Source organism: Chlamydotis macqueenii, chromosome 1, assembly GCF_036417535.1.
Source record: "Chlamydotis macqueenii isolate bChlMac1 chromosome 1, bChlMac1.mat, whole genome shotgun sequence".
In the NCBI taxonomy this organism is placed as follows: Eukaryota; Metazoa; Chordata; class Aves; order Otidiformes; family Otididae; genus Chlamydotis; species Chlamydotis macqueenii.
In genome coordinates, this window is record NC_141556.1 from 18,687,626 (window position 1) to 18,705,776 (window position 18,151).

Below are 18,151 nucleotides of genomic sequence, written 5' to 3' on the forward strand. Positions count from 1 at the left end.
AAAAGATCATCTGTAGACATTCTTATTGGTAGTCAGTGCTTGCATACCCTGGAAAGCTTTTTGCTTTCGCAGATTATCTTGACATAAAACTTCATTGTTCTTTTTCTCTGAGTATAGTCCTTATTCACCCTCACTGTGCTGTAAAACTGGTTTCTTTCCTCTGAAATGGGGTTTTCGATAATGATCCATCTAGATTATATCATTTACCGTATCTTTTAATGAAAGTAAGAAGACGACTTACAGATAGTGGAGAACAGGGCAGCCTGTACTCTCAGGAAGGCTTACACATATCATACGCATGCTTCCATTTTTTCTTTGATTTCCATTCAATTTCTATTCTCAGTGCAGGACCGTAATCATGATGTTCAAACGCCTAAGGGATCAAGATCTAAATACACCTCTGATTTTGTCTGTTTTGCATTATCTACTAAGATAGCTGTGTTCCTTGGGAGCAATATATCTTCTGCAACTCAGAATGAAATATATTAGCGGTGGGGAAAAACAGTGCGCTTTTTTTTTTTTTTTTTTTTTTTTTTCAGTTCAAGATGTTCCAGTGTAGCTGGATTTCCCTTGTTCCTATCTGGAAAACCATGTGCTATCCTTCTTGCTATACCTTTGCTTTCTAACCCAGGATTTCGAGGAAAGAAAAAAAAAACAAAACAAAACAACAACAGAAAAAAAACGTAGCATGTAATAGAGTAAAAATCCTCTAGTCAGTATGTTTATCCTAAGATACTTTTATTAATAGAATGAGTGGAAAAGAGTAGAAACTCAGGACTGAGAAGGCTCATAATCTAGTTGCCAGCAGCTATTAAGGGCTGTGGTGATAGTGTTCACTATCATGAATATCATATCTGTATTTATAAATACCTAGTGTATATTACTTATATAGATATTATATATTTACATGAATTTGTAGAGTACCTTGTTTCATATTTATCTTTGAAATCCTTGGTTTTACCAAGTTGTAGTTCACTGCAGTGTGGGAGTCACAGCAACATACAGTTTAGGTGGCTTAGCAGTGAACCAGTCACAATGCTGTTGACAGCCTACAATATTTTGATATCCTGACAGTTTCAAAACAGTATCCATACAATAGGAAGCATTGTAAGCTGGTTCTGAGAAGAATATACTGGGTAAACTTGTATTCTAAATGGAAAAAAATGCAGTATATGGAAGTATCATTACACTTTTAGACTTAAATGTCATTCATATATGTTTCAGGGGTTTTTTTTTGTGGGGTGAAAAAAAAAAAGATGTTAATATAGATTTAAAATGTCTTCTTTTTGTTTCATTATTCTTTTTCAGTATTTCAACAGCATAAAAATAATTTTCTGTTAATATTACTTAAACTACCTAACTTTTGTATAAATTCAATTTTGCATTTGTTCCAATGTTATTTTTTATAAAAACAAAATATAGTAAGCTTGTGATTTGCAGATATGTTTTTGCACATATTCATTTGAAGGGTTATAATCAAGTGCCTACAAAGACAAAGTCCAACAGAAATGATATTTACTACTGTACAGTAAAATCTAGAAATTATATGTAATACAAAGTGATAGCTGGGACTTTTTTAGTCTTACTATGTATTGAAATTCAATAATGTGTCTTTCTTGCTTGTAAAAGGTAGTATTTTGGTATACTAGTAGCCTGCTATTGGTTGGATCAGAGGAAGTGCATAATTTTAAATGTATAGCACTTACTTCAAGTTATTATCTACATAAAATAATTTTTTGCAAATTTTTGTTTTGCTCTCATAGCATGGTCCAAATTCTGAATCAGGTGGTTTGGATTTCCTTAGTATTCAGGAAAAGCTACACATATTGAAGTCAATAAAAAGCAAAAAATGTTATTGAGCTAATGCAGCAGGGTCATTTTACTGTTGTTTTCAGGATGGTTGCATAATAAATTTAGTAAAAGAAAAAAGACCAGATACTTCAAATATGAGTCAGGTAGACAATGCACTACTGTTCAGTTCCAATGAAAGAAGAGACAAAGGACTGATAATCTGGTAAAACATTGGAATTATTTGAAAGACTTTTTCTTTCAAAAAAAAAAATACAGAATTATATTCATGGACATGTGGGGAAGTTTTTGTTTTCTGAAAGTACGTAAAGAGCATACCTTTTAAATTTCATTGCTGTAAAAGCAGATTGTTCCTTTACTTAGCCAACATAAGTAAAAGTAACCTGTGTGACCTCAGCTCTCTGGCTTTTATGGAACAATAATCGTTTTCTGACAGAACCAGTTTGTAGGGTTTTCATATGTCCACCACAAAGAAAAATTGTATGTCATCTTTGTTTTATTATACCCATCAGCTGGCTGCCCATTTGTTGTGGAGTGTCTGCTGTGACATAGGGCCATGACTCTATTCGTCTGTAATAGATTGCCTGTAGTGCATTCAGTGACTCTGGTACCTGTTGCTGGTTCTTTTTCCAGGTCAACTGGCTGCAGGTACATGTGAGATTGTTACTTTGGACAGAGATAGCAGTCAGCCCCGAAGGACTATAGCCCGACAAACAGCTCGCTGTGCATGTAAAAAAGGACAGATTGCCGGTACAACAAGAGCAAGGCCAGCCTGTGTTGATGGTAAGAAGCAAAGATCTATTCAATCAGTTTCTGCCAATACAGTAGTGGTGTAAACTGATAGTGTCTCATAAAAAAATAAAAGCTCTATAGAAGAACTTTTCATGTATCCCAACTAGCAATGGCAATACCATTGAAATTCCTCAAAGGGGTTGTACTGACTAATAGTACAGCTATTACGGTTACAATTTTTATTTGCAATTTTCACTTTTGTTTTAGCTTGATATGCAGTTGAATGTTAAGGGTATGGTGCTGTTATATTTTGCACGTGATGATAGGATCAGAAGTGAAGTGGCATTATTTTGTTTCCCCCTACTTTTTGTTCCTTATAACATTAAAAAACACTGCAAAGGAGCCTCAAAGTTTTTATGCCACTGGGAAGCTAACGTGACTGCTGCTGTATGGTAGTTAGTGTTGCTGAAGAAAACACTGATACTACAGCTTGAATATAATATCTGAATATACCTCACATGTCCAGCGTTCCTTCTCTCCTTAAAATAATGATTCTGTATGATTCACTGCACATGCAGTGATAGCATGCAGCTGGAAAACTGCTGACATACAGGGATGTACGAAAATATTTCACTTTGAAATCATTTTTGGAGGCGGATTTCTATGTTACAGCTAAATAAGACGTTAACAGTGGGACAGTCTTCAAGACAGGTCTGCCAGTGCAAGGCTATCAGCAAGCATTCACGTTAAAAATAAAATTGGAGACATATTGAAAATAGTTGATGCAAAACAGTATGTTTTGATCTAGGCTCAGCTAGCAAAAGTAAAAAGGTGCTTGTGTATAGCACTAAAATAAATTCACAGATTGCCTTTGAATACTGACTAGTTTGAGTCCTCAAATAAAAATGTTGCTGAGAACACCCTACTGTTGCCTCAGAATTTAGTCTTACCAGTGATTATTAAAGAAGGCAGCTCAAACGAGATTTCAGAGCCTACCCATAAAGCTAAATATAGAACACCATGCACGTTCTATTTTTGCATTTTCCTTTCACTGTTTTTGGTGCTCTGTAAGACAGTTTCTTAGCTGTCTCTTTTGTAGTGTGATACTATAGCCAGTAATTCTCCTCTTTCCTGTTTCATTGTAAGATCTTAAGAATTAATTGCTTAGGAAAGGAATTATTTTATTGTGTCATTAATAGCTGTAACTTTAGCAAAAATACTCGTTAGCAATTAAAAAATTCAACATGTTTCCCATTTTAAAACAACAATATTTTAAGGGAAAATAGGAATTTTACATCATCTGATGGGAACTAAACCCAGTTTTCGCTCAGTCAGTTATGGCCTAAGGTGAGATTCATTTACTGTAATTTCAGTATCCAAAGTTAGTTGTCTAACACAGTAACTGCAGTTTTTCTTTATACCCAGTGGAGAGCAAAAGGCACCTTCTCAGAGTAATTTATCTCATCCTAAGTGCCTAAGATAAATCAGATGTAGCACACTCTGGTACTCACTGTTTCTCTGCCTTGTCTTGAGACACTTGTGGTGATGAGACTTTAGACAGCTAGAATGTATGTGTCAGTAAGAAGACATGACTACATCTCATCCTCCAATTGCTATATTAGCTTAGTTTCCAAGTATGGAAGGTTTAAGGTCGTTTAATATTAGGAAAAAAAAACCCCACATTTATTTATTTATTTTTTTTGGAACTAATGAAGAAGGGCTATTTCAGATTCTACTTTTGCTTTTGATGTGCTTGATCATCATTTCAAGAAAAGAGAGAACTGGATGACAGGATTTATGATTAGGTGTTGAGTAATCAGAGAGGGTTCTTTATGTAATACTCTACATTTGAAAAATAAGTGGGAAGTTCATCAGTTGAAAAATAGAGCTTCCCATTAGCTTGTGTCCAAGTATTATCATTCCATTTGAAAGCTTTTCTATAGTTCTAATAAAATCTAGTAATGTAGTTCTTTATTATTTTGTGAAATGTTTATAGTTATGTTGAGCCCTTTGCTAAGAATGATAACTGCAAGACATGCAGGACAGGCTACTTTGCTTTCCTGGACATTGTTAGGGATGTTTTGTAATCAAAGTTCGAAAAGGTTAAGGATACCTAGAACTGTATATCATGTTCCCAAATTAAAAAGAAGGCACAAGCCAAATCTTTGATCTGTAGATTTTATTTGTGAATGAAGTTGAAAAAAAATAGTTCTACACACCATAAACACAATTATATAGGAAGGAATAAATGAGCACTTTATCTTATCTCTAATCTTCTGTTTGCAAATAAAGCTGACAGATGAACTGGCCATTGACTAACAAGTATCCATCTGTGAATTCAGCAAGTTTATAGTTTAAAGAATACACACTGCATTTTTCCATACTTTTAATATTCATTTCTAGAATAAAGCGTTTCAAGCACAGCTGATTAATGCTTTATTCTGGACATGAAAACTGTGTAAAATTTTGTCTAAGAAAAGCTAGAAGCACGTTTTATTTCTGATATTAAGTCAAATACTATGTATTTAGGAATGGAACAACCATACTTTTTTTTTTTTTAAACAGTGAAGAAGGGTGTTTTCACCTACAGAAATCTTCCATCTAGCAGACATTCCATTTGTTTTTTTTTCTTATAAATTCCATTTTCCAAACAAACAAATAAATCCTTTCCTGAGCTTTCTTAAATAGGACTTAGAGAGTGTTTTTGCAAATTTTCTTTATTTATATTATAGTTAATGTTAAGAACATAATTGCTATTTGAGATTTTATTTCTGCTGTCAAAAATAAAAATATCTCATTGAGCGGTGTGGTTTTTTTCATGCCAGTTTGCTTTCCAAAGGTTTGATGCCTTTAGTTTTGTTCTTTATATGGTCTTGATTTTAATGAGATTGTTTTTGAAGTAGAGGTAGCAGAATTAGACCTTAGACCTTTAATAATTAATGCAAAGTCATTTGTGAAGGAAGCAGGCATAGTAAGTGTGACCTGCTAACCTACTACCAAGAAAACATTAGCTAACATTTGTGTTACAGTTTCTAGCAAGAGAGTGTTTTGAAGATTCAGTACCAAAGCTGGTAATTTTTACAGCCATAAAATGCATCATGTTGTACCCTGCTACCATTTGTTCATTGTTTAATGGAGAGAAGTGCCTTACAATACATTCAGTTATGCTGTATATTTCCTGGAGCTCTGAAATACATGTGTCAATTATTGCAGCAAAAAGAGTAAGTCATTTAAGGGCTCTTAAACCTCCCAAGCATTGTCTGAGATTGCACTTGTCATTGTAGCTCTTAGAGTAAGTCCTGAGTTGATTACCAAAATCCACTCCGATTTCCACTGCTACATCAACCAAGGTCTTTTCCTGAGAAATGAAAGAAAGTATATGGCAGACAGATAACACTGGAATTCCTAAAAATGAAAGTGCAATGTTTAGGGCTTGATCTGAGCATAGCATGAAGAACAGAGATTTTCTTGAAATGTTTCCTTGTGATGGAGAGTGCTGATTTACTCTTTTTTTTTTTTTTTAAACAGTCTTGAAGTATGGCAGATTGCTAATGTAATCTGAAAAAATGACATCAATATTCACCCTGATTTCGAGCTTGATTTAGTGTTGATTGCTTCATTCCAAGACCCACAGAGTCATAATGTATGCTTAGTATGTTTGCTTGTGATGTAATTTGTATTCATGAATGTAGGTTTTGTGATACTATGACAGTAGTTTGCCTGCACTTTCAGTTATTTTATTATTATTTACAACTAGTATTCCCTAGTCTCTTTTCTGAGATCAAATTCCATAGCAATGACCTCAGCTATATTACTTTGATAAGACATTAGATTTCAACATAGCATCTGGTTTATCACCAGAGTAATTTTCATGTGTGTCAGTCAAGCTTCATAAGTTTTTTAAGCTGGACCCTGTGAGAGATTGGAAGATAGCAGTTATTCTCTATTTTTGTCCAGTACCTTTGCTGATTTAAACTTTTTTTTTAAAGCAAGTGACAAAAAAAGTCTGTGATAACAGTATGTGTACACATGAACCCATGGTTTTCATTATTTTACAAGAATTGTACGTATCTGAAAATAAAATTTGTTATACTGAAGCGTTTCATAGAATACAAGTATATTAACCTGAGAAGGGTGGGATGAACATGTAAATGTTAAATTGATTCCAGTAATTCTGTCCAATATATATTTATAGCTCAAAAATAAACAGCAATTTTCTCCAGAAAGAAACAGTTGATAAGAGGAAAAGTGGTATGAGAGAAGTGTTTTAATTGCTTGTGAAAATTACAATGGCAATCTTCAATGTGCTTACCTGAATTCTGTAATTAGAAGATTCTAATGCTCTGGATTTGAGTTCTGACTACTTTTATGTCCACAAAGTGCTATAAGAAATCCCAGGACACTGATCCTGATATCCAAAATTTCTAAATTTGGAATAGCTGGAGCTCAGGTAATTGAATTCAAAGTATTCAGAAAATTTATATTGTCAATTAAAGTTTGGGTTTTTTTTTTTACTTTTTAAAGTTTTAATAAAATTTCAATTTATTTGCAAACATTGTAGCAGTATTACTTTCTGTTAATTCTTAGTTGGTGTAATGTGTTCATACACAAGATTAACATGCTTTTCAGTCCTCATTTATTGATTTTGTTTAACACAGAAACACAAGGAGGCCACATTAGGTTTGATCAATAATTCTCTGCTCTTCTCATTATCTCTAGCAGTCTACGGGGAGGTGTAGGGGTCAGAACTGATCATTAATAGAATCCTAGGTCATGCACTTGTATCAAAACTGCCTAATACCTGGAGAGCTTCATCATTCTAAAGGATATTATCCATACTAGGGGGCAGGGGAGGAAAGAGGAATATAATGATTTTCAGAAATGGGAATTTTGGCTTTTACATTTAGAATATTTCACATGTTTATTAATATGCTATTTATATTATTTTATCCTGATTTTATTGCAGATATTTGCAAAGGTTTCCTCACTGTAAAAATTATACCTTTAACTTTGTTACATTTAAGATATATCAGTTTTTAAAAAGTAAAACCAAAAGGCAAAGTGAGATGGATATAAAACTGAAAGGAGACTGAATAATACTATGTAAAAAGTTTGTTGGATCAGAGTGGTGTACTGTATAGTATGGAAGATTTAAGTCTAGGAGGAGAGTAGGACTCTTTGGCAATGCAAATGACCAGGGGGCTGGAGCACCTCTCCTGTGAAGAAAAGCTGAGAGAGCTGGGGTGGTTCAGCCTGGAGAAGAGAGGGCTACAGGTAGACCTTACTGCAGCCTTTTGAACGTGAAGGAGGCTTATAGGAAAGACAGAGAAAAAGTTTTTACCAGGGCCTGTAGTGACAGAACAAGGGACAATGCTTTTAAACAAAAAGAGAGTAGATTTAGATTGGACATAAGGAAGAAATTTTTTACCATGAGGGTGGTGACACAGGTGTCGTGGAACAGGTTGTTCCAAGAGTGGTGAAGTTGTGGATGCCCCATCCCTGGAAGTGTTCAGGGTCAAGCTGGACAGCACTTTGAGCCACCTGATCTAGTGAAAGATGTCCCTGGGTGGAGGCATTAGGACTAGATGCTTTCTAAAGGTCTCTTCCAATCCAAACCATCCTTTGATTTTATGATTCTATTTGACCCTGGGAAAATGGTATTAATTACATTATGGTGGTAGGAAAACAACTGGCTATTCTGCTAGCTAGTTATGAAGTTAAACGGGTTAGAACATGTATTTAGCTTGCCCTGCTGTTCTTGAGAGGTTGGAAAGAGTGACAATTACATTAGACTGGAGAATATTTTGCCTGTAATGAACATTTTGGAAAAATTATCCTAACAAAATTCTACTGCTTCCCTGGGGTCTGAAAGATAATATCCATTTTCTGTCTTTCCTTTCTCTGTTTGCATAGAGAGCCTGGGTAACAAAAGCCACTGTCAATACAAACATTTCAGTTGTGGAATCACAGAAAAGGCTAGAACCTTTTTCCATTTTTGAAGATTCAGGTACATTAAACAGTCAAGCTCTATGAGTGGCCAGTGTGTGTAGAAGTCCTTCTTTCTAGGAGATGTCCAGCACACCTGAAATTAAATGCCTAATTTCTAAGTACTTTTAATATTACTACTAAGTAAGAAATCAAATGGAATAGGAAAGAAATGTGTATGTGTTGGTTTAAAATTTGACTGGGAGTATTCTGACTGTGGTCATGAGTTTAATTTCCAAATAATAAAGCACATTTGTTTATAATCAGGGCTTTGAAACAATCGTAGAACTTGTTAACCAGTGGTCGTATTTAACACTCCATATGTTACTGGTAGGATGTAATAAGGCACTGCAATATTAGAATATCTTTCAAGGAACAAAATAAATAATATTTGATGATTGCTTATTTTATGTTTCAGTATGCCTTCTTGAGCCATGGCAATCTTTTAGTGTTTCTTTGTTATGATGTATCCAAAGTGTTCCAAGCACTGTATATGCTCATTTATGAAATAAACATTGGGTACTCGTACCTTAAAATAGTAATAATTTCTGTTTACTCCTATCTGTAAATATTTTTTTTACGATGAAGGTGGTGAAACATGAGAATAGTTTGCCCGGAGATGTGTTGAATGCCCCATCCCTGGAGATATTCAAGGCCAGGTTGGACAGGGCTCTGAGCAACCTAGTCTAGTTGAAGATCTCCCTGCTACTTGCAAGGGGGTTGGACTAGATGACCTTTAAAGGTCCCTTCCGACCCAAACCATTCTGTGATTCTATGAATTTTATTTTTTTTTTTAAATGTACCCTTAACTATATTCCTTTGCTTAGACAGTCTGCGAAGGATTGCAACCCTGCATTTGCCAGCATCATATGGATAAAACTTCATTTTCAACATTTCAATAATTCCTCTCTCCATTTTATCACCCCAACTCCCATATATACAGTCAGTATTGCATCTACACTTACAGATGCACCAAGTCATGTACAATACTTTCTTTTCATTCAGCTACCTCTAGAAAACCATGAGAACTGTAGATTTTCTCAATTACTGACAATGTAAGTAATTTTTTTTGCATGACTCATGAGCTTCCCCTTCCTATGCATGACACTGGCATTTTATGACCATTTCCACCTTGTGGGTCCCATTTCATTTGGAAATGCACAGGAAGTTGAGTTTCACTCCAGTTGCTTTGTTTCCTGCTCCAAACTGTTAAGGACAAGTGACATTCCAAATCAAGTTGAGTGATAGTTCTTATCTAAGTAATATCACAAACTTGATAAAATCTTATAAACGTGCTCACAGAAGATACATTTATACTCTTTGATTATGAATGTCAAGTGTCAGTTAGAGACTGAAGTGTTGCTGGGGAAGAAATGCCACCGTTCAATCCAAGACAGAAAATGAGCCATATAAAACAAACCTATCAGTAGCTGCAGCGTGAATGGCAACACTGATATCTCTATAAGAAATACAGGGAGATAAGTAAGGTTTCCCCTCCTGAGTAAGAATCCACAACAAGAATAACCAAAGACATGACAAAAAAGCAATCAACCGATGGAAAAAAAAAAAAAAGAACCAAACCTGCTTGGGAAGGTAAGAAGCAGATCAGAAACTACCCTAAAGGAATATTTGTATTAAGAATAGTAGTTAATGGCTTCACTATGTTATGAAGTGTTTGGTACCCAAGCTCAAACACCTGCAGCCCTGCCTTGAGTACTGTGTGCACTTTTGGGCACCTCAGTATAAGAAGGACATCAAACTATTAGAGTGTGTCCAGAGGAGGGCGACCAAGATGATAAAAGGCCTCAAGGGCAAGACTTATGAGGAGCAGCTGAGGTCACTTGGTTTGTTCAACTTGGAGAAGGCTAAGCGGTGACCTCGTCACAGTCTACACCTTCCTCAAGGTGGGCAGTGGATGGCAGGTGCTAATCTCTTCTTTCTGGTGACCAGTGATAGGACACGAGGAAATGGAATGAAGCTGCATCAGGGGAAGTTCAAATTGGACATTAGGAGAAAGTTCTTCACTGGGAGAGTCGTTGGTCACTGGAACAGACTCCTCAGGGAATTGGTCACAGCATCAAGCCTGTCTGAGTTCAAGGAGGATCTGGATGACACTCCTAGTTATATGGTTTAGTTTTAGGTTGCCCTGCAAGGAGCAAGAAGTTGGACTCAGTGATCCTTACGGGTCCCTTCCAACTTCAGTTATTGTATGATTCTATGACTGGATGTGATGTAAAGATGCAGACCAAGTTTTTGCATAATACTAATGTTTTCCACAGAATAGTTCATTCTTCAGCAGTCAGGTAGCAGAAAGTAAGTGCTGATCACAGCGTGAAAGTCAGGCCCAGTGTGGGTTTATGGCTTCACGGGCTGAATACATGTTTTTTGGTGGTAGGGTTTTTTTTGATAGAGATTAACTGCTTCCTAATGGCAAGTAGATCTATAGATCTCCTTCCATTATCTAAGAATGTTTATGGATTAACAAATCAGGGATGTAGAGGAATTAGGTTTAAAGAATCATGTAGCAAATTGGTAGATTATTTTCTACAAGATTCTGAAGGATTATACACCACAGATTAAGAGGAAACACTTCGTAAATATAAGGGAAATAGATCTAGGATAAATGTAAATAAAATATAATTGAAGATAAAATACTTTTCTAAGCCTTGTAACTGTAACAAAGTGACCAAACTGGAATTACTTTTCACTCATAATAATCCTACTTTGAGGTTAAACCTGGCATCAATATACCATTTCAGGTTAAGTGATGGCTGTCTTTCTGAATGATAGTGCAGGGAAGTATTTAGGAAAGCAGAATTTAATTATGTGGCTTGGAAGGTGGCCAGGAACCAGGGGTTAACACTGGTACTGTTGCAAAGAGTGCTGAGAGAACTTTAATTGCCTATAATGCTTAGTGCCTTGCTTTCACATTTCATCTGAAAGAAAACACCTTCAGCCTCCTGGTGTTTCATTGGACGCATTAGTTCATCAATGCTAACAGCTTCGTTTCCTTTAGTTCCTTGATGCTCCTAAGCAGTCACCCATGTAGTATAATCCTCTTTCATCTCCCTGCTCCAATGGTAGTTTCAGCACAGAAAAATAGTTGGAGGTTATGTGACATTAGGCTATGGAACAATTTTCTGAGGGAGTGGCTAGAAGCCTAATTAGTACAGACATTTTAAATTGAACTGGACAAAATACTAGAGAACATATTACGCATTAGCATAAGTATGTACTGCATCACTGGATAGAGTATTCTGTGCTTGATTTCTTGTGGCAGAGCACTACCAAAAACCACAGCAGTCTGATTGCAGTCTGATTCATTAGCTAACTTCAGGCAATAGGTCAATGTGACATTCCTAAATTCAGGAGTTTGATGACTGTAAGCTCCCTCTGCGGACAGTGATACGAGGTGAGCAAGTCAGAGGTCACGTAGTGTCAATATTGGAATTGCCTTCTGAAGTCTTCTCTTTCTCTTTTACGGGAGTAAAGAGAACATAGGATGACTAGCAGAGTAGGTTTTCTGCTTGAATGTAACGTGTGTAAACACTTCAGGCCATCAGATGCTCAGATTGCCTTCTGGAAAAGCCACTGTCTTCACTGATTAGAGGCAGTTTAAGGAAAAAAATGTAATGTGTTTATATTATCCTCCCTGCTTGTCATCCTAGGTTCTAGTTATCTGCAAAAGAGAGAGAAAAGAGAAACTTTCAAAACTATTCATGTGTGAAGGTGGGCAACATGTTTGTCTCCAGTGAGTGCAAGAGAATATAGAGATGTGAGCCTTTGTAAACACGTCTACCATCAATGGGTGAGAAAAAACGATAGCTAGATGACACTTCTAGCCCTGTGTGAAAGCAGCACGGTCAAGGATTACTTCCCTCCCGCCCCCAAATAATCTCATTAAGCACAGAGAACTATAAACAGAGAAACAATATGTTTCATAATAATGAATCAAGAAAGACTGTAATACGGTTACAAATGGCATTTTAAAGCTGTATACCACTTTATTTTTAACTTACCTTAGATTTAATATCTGTGATGATGGATGATGTGTCAGAAGACTCCTAGCAAATGTTAAAATTGATTGCTAAATTAGTTGCAAAATTAATAGCACTACTACATCCAACACCTGGAGCAGAGTATTTAATGCTACACATTTTTGTATGCCTGTTTCAGAACACTCTGCACAGGGCTGATTCAGAGGAAAATACCATCTTTGAAGACAGAACCTTAGAAAGCTGCCTATTTAAGGTGATGCAAAGGAGTTGGGTTTCCCCTGCTGTTAAAAGTTGAGGTCATACTGGAGGAGGAAATATTTGTGGCATTAAAGCTGGCATTTTCATACCATAAATGAACTTTAGGTATGACTGTATTTTAATTTGCGTAACTAGTTTTGTCTAAGTCTTACTGTTCTATCATTTCTACAACACCATAGGCATGCAAGATGCCTCATAAGCAAGTTTTATGCAGACCTAGAGTGAAAACACTTGCAGTCCAATGACAGACGGAGTCCATGTTTGTACAGATATGTAAGGAAATAAGGATACGCAGATGCTTCCTTTTGTTAATTGTCCAGATTGTGGGAAGTAGGATAAGCAGGAAAGCTCTCTAAACAGCTTTGTACTCTCAAATGAGGTGGAAGTGGGAAAGTTAAATTTCCGTCCACTTGTTTCAGAGCATTTCTTTGAGAGTTTCAGTCTTTCCTCTAGCATCCTTCCTAGGAGGGTTTACAGAGAGGACCTCTACCCTTGCTCATCTGTTTTGAGAGGGCAAGGTTAAGCCCCAATTGAATGTGAAGGAAAAGGATACACAACTAGTCAAGGTGGGACCCCAAGGATTAGGTAGGAAGGAAATGAAAAGAGATGAAGGGAAGAATTACCTCTCCTTAAAGGAGAGGAGAGGATATCAGAGCTAGGCTGTGGTCAGCAAGAAAAAAAGGTGGTATTGTGAAAGCAAACATGATTTTAACTTAGTGCAAAACAGGGTGATTTACTGTGAAACAGACTCATTTGAAGAGAGAGTGGCACATACGACTAAAAGGGAACCGAATACATGAAATAAAGAGATGCAGTACAAAACTCAGGTAAGCCTGAAGGTGATGAGAATTTTCTTGTCCTTTCCATATTTTATAAAGCATACAAAAAGTACCTTCTGTTTATTCTTCATTCTGTGACCTCCCGTGGTAAATTCATCTTACATAAAAAAATAAATTAAGCTAGCAGTTACCAACCTCCCTGAGTCAGACTCACCTTCCAGCCAATTAATTCTCACTTCTTTCCCTGAACCTCTTCCTCCCACAGCAATCAATAAAGATTTTTTTTTTAATCTCTGAGAGTTAAACAGAACTAGACACTACCTTTGATGGGCTATGTGTTAAATAGCAAGCATCCAGTCTTCTCCCCTATACTCCATATTTTACTCCAAAGTTATTCAGTATTTCCCTATATTTTACACACTGACTTTCCAGTCTTCATGCACAGTGCCTTTACTGCACAGCATAGTCCTCTTTGTTCAGTACTTTTATGCTATGGCAGCGGTATTCCTCTGTCGGCACTCCCCACTAATGTTCACTGATTCCATGACTTATGGACCACAGGACCAACAGAAAGGAAGCAGTCCAAGAGCTGTGGAGCAGTATTGCTGAAGAGCATTCTCAAAATTAAAAGGTGGAGTTTGAGGGAAGACAGTGTTAGTATGGAGCACAGCAAAGGCAAGAAGAGAGATACTGACACAAAGGTACTTGATATAGAGTGGTTCGAAGGAGCTGCAAGAGGGAAGAGCAAAAGACAAAGAGGCTGGAGAGAGTGGGCCAGAGCAGTGCAGAATGAAGTCAGTCTGAAAGCTAGAAATTCCTCACCTCAACAAAGGGAAGATGTGGTCTAGACCGTGTATCAAAATGGAGAAACATAACATAAAACACAGAACAGCATCAGCAATTTGTGCCCAGCTGGAGTTTAAGCTTTCTTGGTAAGACTAATAATACTTCCCCCAAAGTGGCTGGAAACCAATTTTAATGCGGTATGATTTTATGAAACTGGATCTGGCATGTACCATGTTTTAGATAATAATAGCAAGGTTATTCCATGCCTTTCATCTCAGAGGACCTCAAAAACCCCTACAGGTGTCTGTTTGTCTCTTTTAATCTGTATTTTTGAACAGTCTTCATCTGAAGTTCAGATTTTCAAATGCAGACAGCTTGGTAAGTAACCTTTAACAGCAGGGGAAACCCAACTCCTTTGCATCACCTTAAATAGTTTGAATGTTGGCAGCTCTCTGTTGAAGTGGTGGGCAGCAGGCAAATAAACTGCCAAAGCATATGAGCCTCACAGTTTTGGGGCAGAAGGAGATCTGGTTTTAGAATAGAGGAGTAGGTCTTCACTGTTAGGAAAATACTGCTAGACTTCTAGGACCAGATTTTCTGAAGAGCAGTTCTTAAGACTCTTTGTGCAAAAGAACTGGGTTTTGCAGTTTTGCATTTGTCAGACCTCAGAAGTGTAAGTCTCAATCAGTAGGAATATTTTAAGTACTTGACCTTTGTTAGTTTTGATTCAAATCAGCCTTTAATTATTTTGTGATTTCACCATCGTGCACTAGAAAGTGCTGTGTTGCTGCTGGCTTCTTTTACCAGTGATATAAACTGCATCATCTGTATTTGTTGGCAGGATCAACTACTGATCTAGTGCATTTTTGTTTATTTTTACAGGTTCGACTAGTTTTGAACCTCTTTTCACATTACAGAACCCTTTGGTTTATGTATTTAGAAACAAAACGTAAATGCTGGGTATCATGCTGCCTTAAGGTCTGTAGGTATTTTACATGGCATGAGATTTTATTTTGTGGCAATTGTATGGTGTTTTTAACATTTACCTCTACATTAATTTTATACATACATATAAATAGTTGTATGTATAAATATATGATAAATATAAAATCCTTCTGTATTACTATTATTATGTGGTATTAGAGTGAATAAATTAGGAGATGAAAGGCAAAAACACAAAACTCTCCCCAACAATTAATGCTTCTGCTACAAAATTACTTGCCTAGTTGAGGATGACTTTGCAAGTAAAAAAAAATCTCTAAGAGAGAAACTGGACAGTACTGTACAAAGTAACCTATCAGTTGTAATTGTCCTAAGCTGTTAATTATACCCATGAGTGCAGTTTCCGGGACAAGCCAGAGGACTCCAGTCAGGTTTAAACCAGTGTAAGAGGCCATCCATCTATTAGAATGGCTAAACTAATTTATTATGAATTAAGTGGTGCCAGTTCTTTGTGTAGGAAATTCTGAAATGACATTGTGTCCAGTGTGCAAACAAAGATTGTGGAAAGGTTTCTGTACTTGAAGTAGTTTTTACTTCTTTTGCAGATGTTGATTGCTATATCTGGAACATGAGCATAAGTTTAGATCCTATTATAGAATTAATAAAAAAACCTACTCAGACAGAGAGACATGATTCCTATCTTGAGATTCTTATAATTTAAGGTTCACATACTTTAACCTTTTAGTGAAATTAAGAATGTTATTGAAGCTAATGAACCTGTTTCCTTGAATCTGAATTTACTGGTTCAGTAGTCCTTTGGATATATAGATACAATAAAAAAATAATGGAATCAATGCAGTGATAAGCTTCCCGTAAGAAAGAAATTTGGATAAGAAGTTCACATTCATGTATAAAATAATTAGAATTCTGAAGTTCTTTTTTATTAATGGTTTTATTAACTTCTGTGACAATTAATTTAAATAGTATACTTTTCACTGTAAAGAAATAATCTATGACAGGCTTTTATTTGGAATAGAGAGTTTTAAAGGAAAAACATTAACATGTATGTACACCTGTGAAACCTTGGATCACTACTGTATCTAATGTTCGGATGAATTTGGATGAAAATCAGAAACCACTATCAAAAAAAAAAAAAAAACCAACCCTTTTCAAATGTGGGATTAATGAAACTTTGTTTCCTCTAAGGATGTGACCTTCATTTCTGTATCCCTGCCACAGTAGTGCTAAATCCCTACCACACTTCCTACTCTTCCAAGTTCACAATAGTTTGTGTTTCTGAAGTCATATTTCATTCGGACAGTTATTTCTTTCTCCCTTGTTGTGTGTGGTTTTGTCTGTTCTGGAAAAACACCTGAGTTAACTCATGAAATTCTCTCTTTTTCTAACTTTTCATATAGAAACACCTTTCATGGAGTAATTTAGGCGATGTAATAGTATGGAATGAGCTGCATGGAGTAGCTTTTCGCATACAGGTGAAATGGACTGCATGTGCAAGATGCTGCAAATGGCAGTTTGTAGTCTGTTGGTTCATGTAAAAAGAGGTTGCATAAAATAAGCACATAAAGAGACTCAAGGTAACTTTTTTTTTAAGATGTAGTATAAAAAAGTCAATACTGCAGGAACAACGATGATTTCATTTTATTATACAAACTTATTGTTTACAACCTTAAAAAGCTGCATTTCCAACTTCACTTTTATCTGGAAAAAATTACACCTTGAAGCTCCTGATTTGAAAAAAAAATATAGTCTTTCTTACACTGTAATACTAAATCATTCTATTGAAGTCTGGATGCATGGTTTTCTCAGACCGTGTTTGTAGGTCAGATGAAAGATTTAGGATGTAGCTTCTGTTATATCCTTACCTTTGCATGGGATGTCAAGCCAGAAACCTTTTGATTCTGGCTCAGATGAAATTGTAGCTGAAAATATTCTCTTCCGGTTCTAATTCTAAGTAAAACTTGAAATAATATTCCTAATTCAGTTCATGTTTTAGAAAAAAATACAAAACATAAAAAATATATTTTAAATTTAATTTATTTGCTGTCAGATTTGAGAAAGGTTGCACAATATTATAAAATCTTCTTATTCAGTTTTGGTTGAAGAGAAAAATAGTAGTTCAGCCTACTTTTCAATTTGGATTTGATTCTTTTCCCTACTCTGGATTTTTTTCTTTTTACTGTGCAGTGTTAACATAGGGTGTTTTTTTTTTTCTTTGAATTTACTTATTAAAATAATGAAAAATAGCATTCCTGGGCCTTTGACCTTTCATATCATATTATGATGAGATTTAGAGGCATGACATCCTGCTACTGTGCTCCTGCTAGCTTCCATTTTCAACCTAATTTTTGAGTCTTTTTTCAAAATTATGGAACTTTACTGAAACATTATTTTGTACAGTATTTAAGATTTCAATTTTCAGTTATTAAGAATACTACACATACAGATTATATTCCCCACAGAGAAGTTGTTGTTTTTTTTTTCTTTTTATTTTCCCGTAGTATAAAATGTCCTGATTTTCTGTACTGACAAACAGTTGAATAAGATATTTGAGCCTAAATGATAAATTACAAAAAAGTTGTGTATAACAGTATTATTAGCGTGGGATATCTATTATGAAAATACATCAGGGTAGATACATACACATGGTAAGCATAAAGAAAAAAAATAAGGAATAGAGATTGAAATTACAGTAGTATAAAATGCTTGTAATGTCTGTGAAAGTGAGGCTTAAGAAAATTATGAGAATATTAGTAAGCATGTACAATAACATATAAAAATACATTGATATTAGCACATTTTATATCATTGGAAATAAGAGTTGTTTTGTTTTTTTTTTTCACC

At 35.6% G+C, this 18,151-nt stretch overlaps 1 protein-coding gene across 4 annotated transcripts in view; it reads left to right on the plus strand.

Moving 5' to 3' along the window:
- TAFA5 (TAFA chemokine like family member 5) overlaps window positions 1-18,151 on the plus strand; it is a 432,621-nt gene that overhangs the window by 233,429 nt on the left and 181,041 nt on the right. For all 4 annotated transcript variants that reach the window (XR_015257553.1, XM_086739967.1, XM_086739966.1 and 1 more), the window contains exon 2: window positions 2,443-2,592. Coding sequence is in view for 3 of the 4 variants with exons in the window: in XM_086739967.1 (XP_086596093.1) it covers window positions 2,443-2,592 (150 nt within the window). In the remaining variant the exon portion in view is untranslated. The remainder of the gene's footprint in view (window positions 1-2,442; window positions 2,593-18,151) is intronic.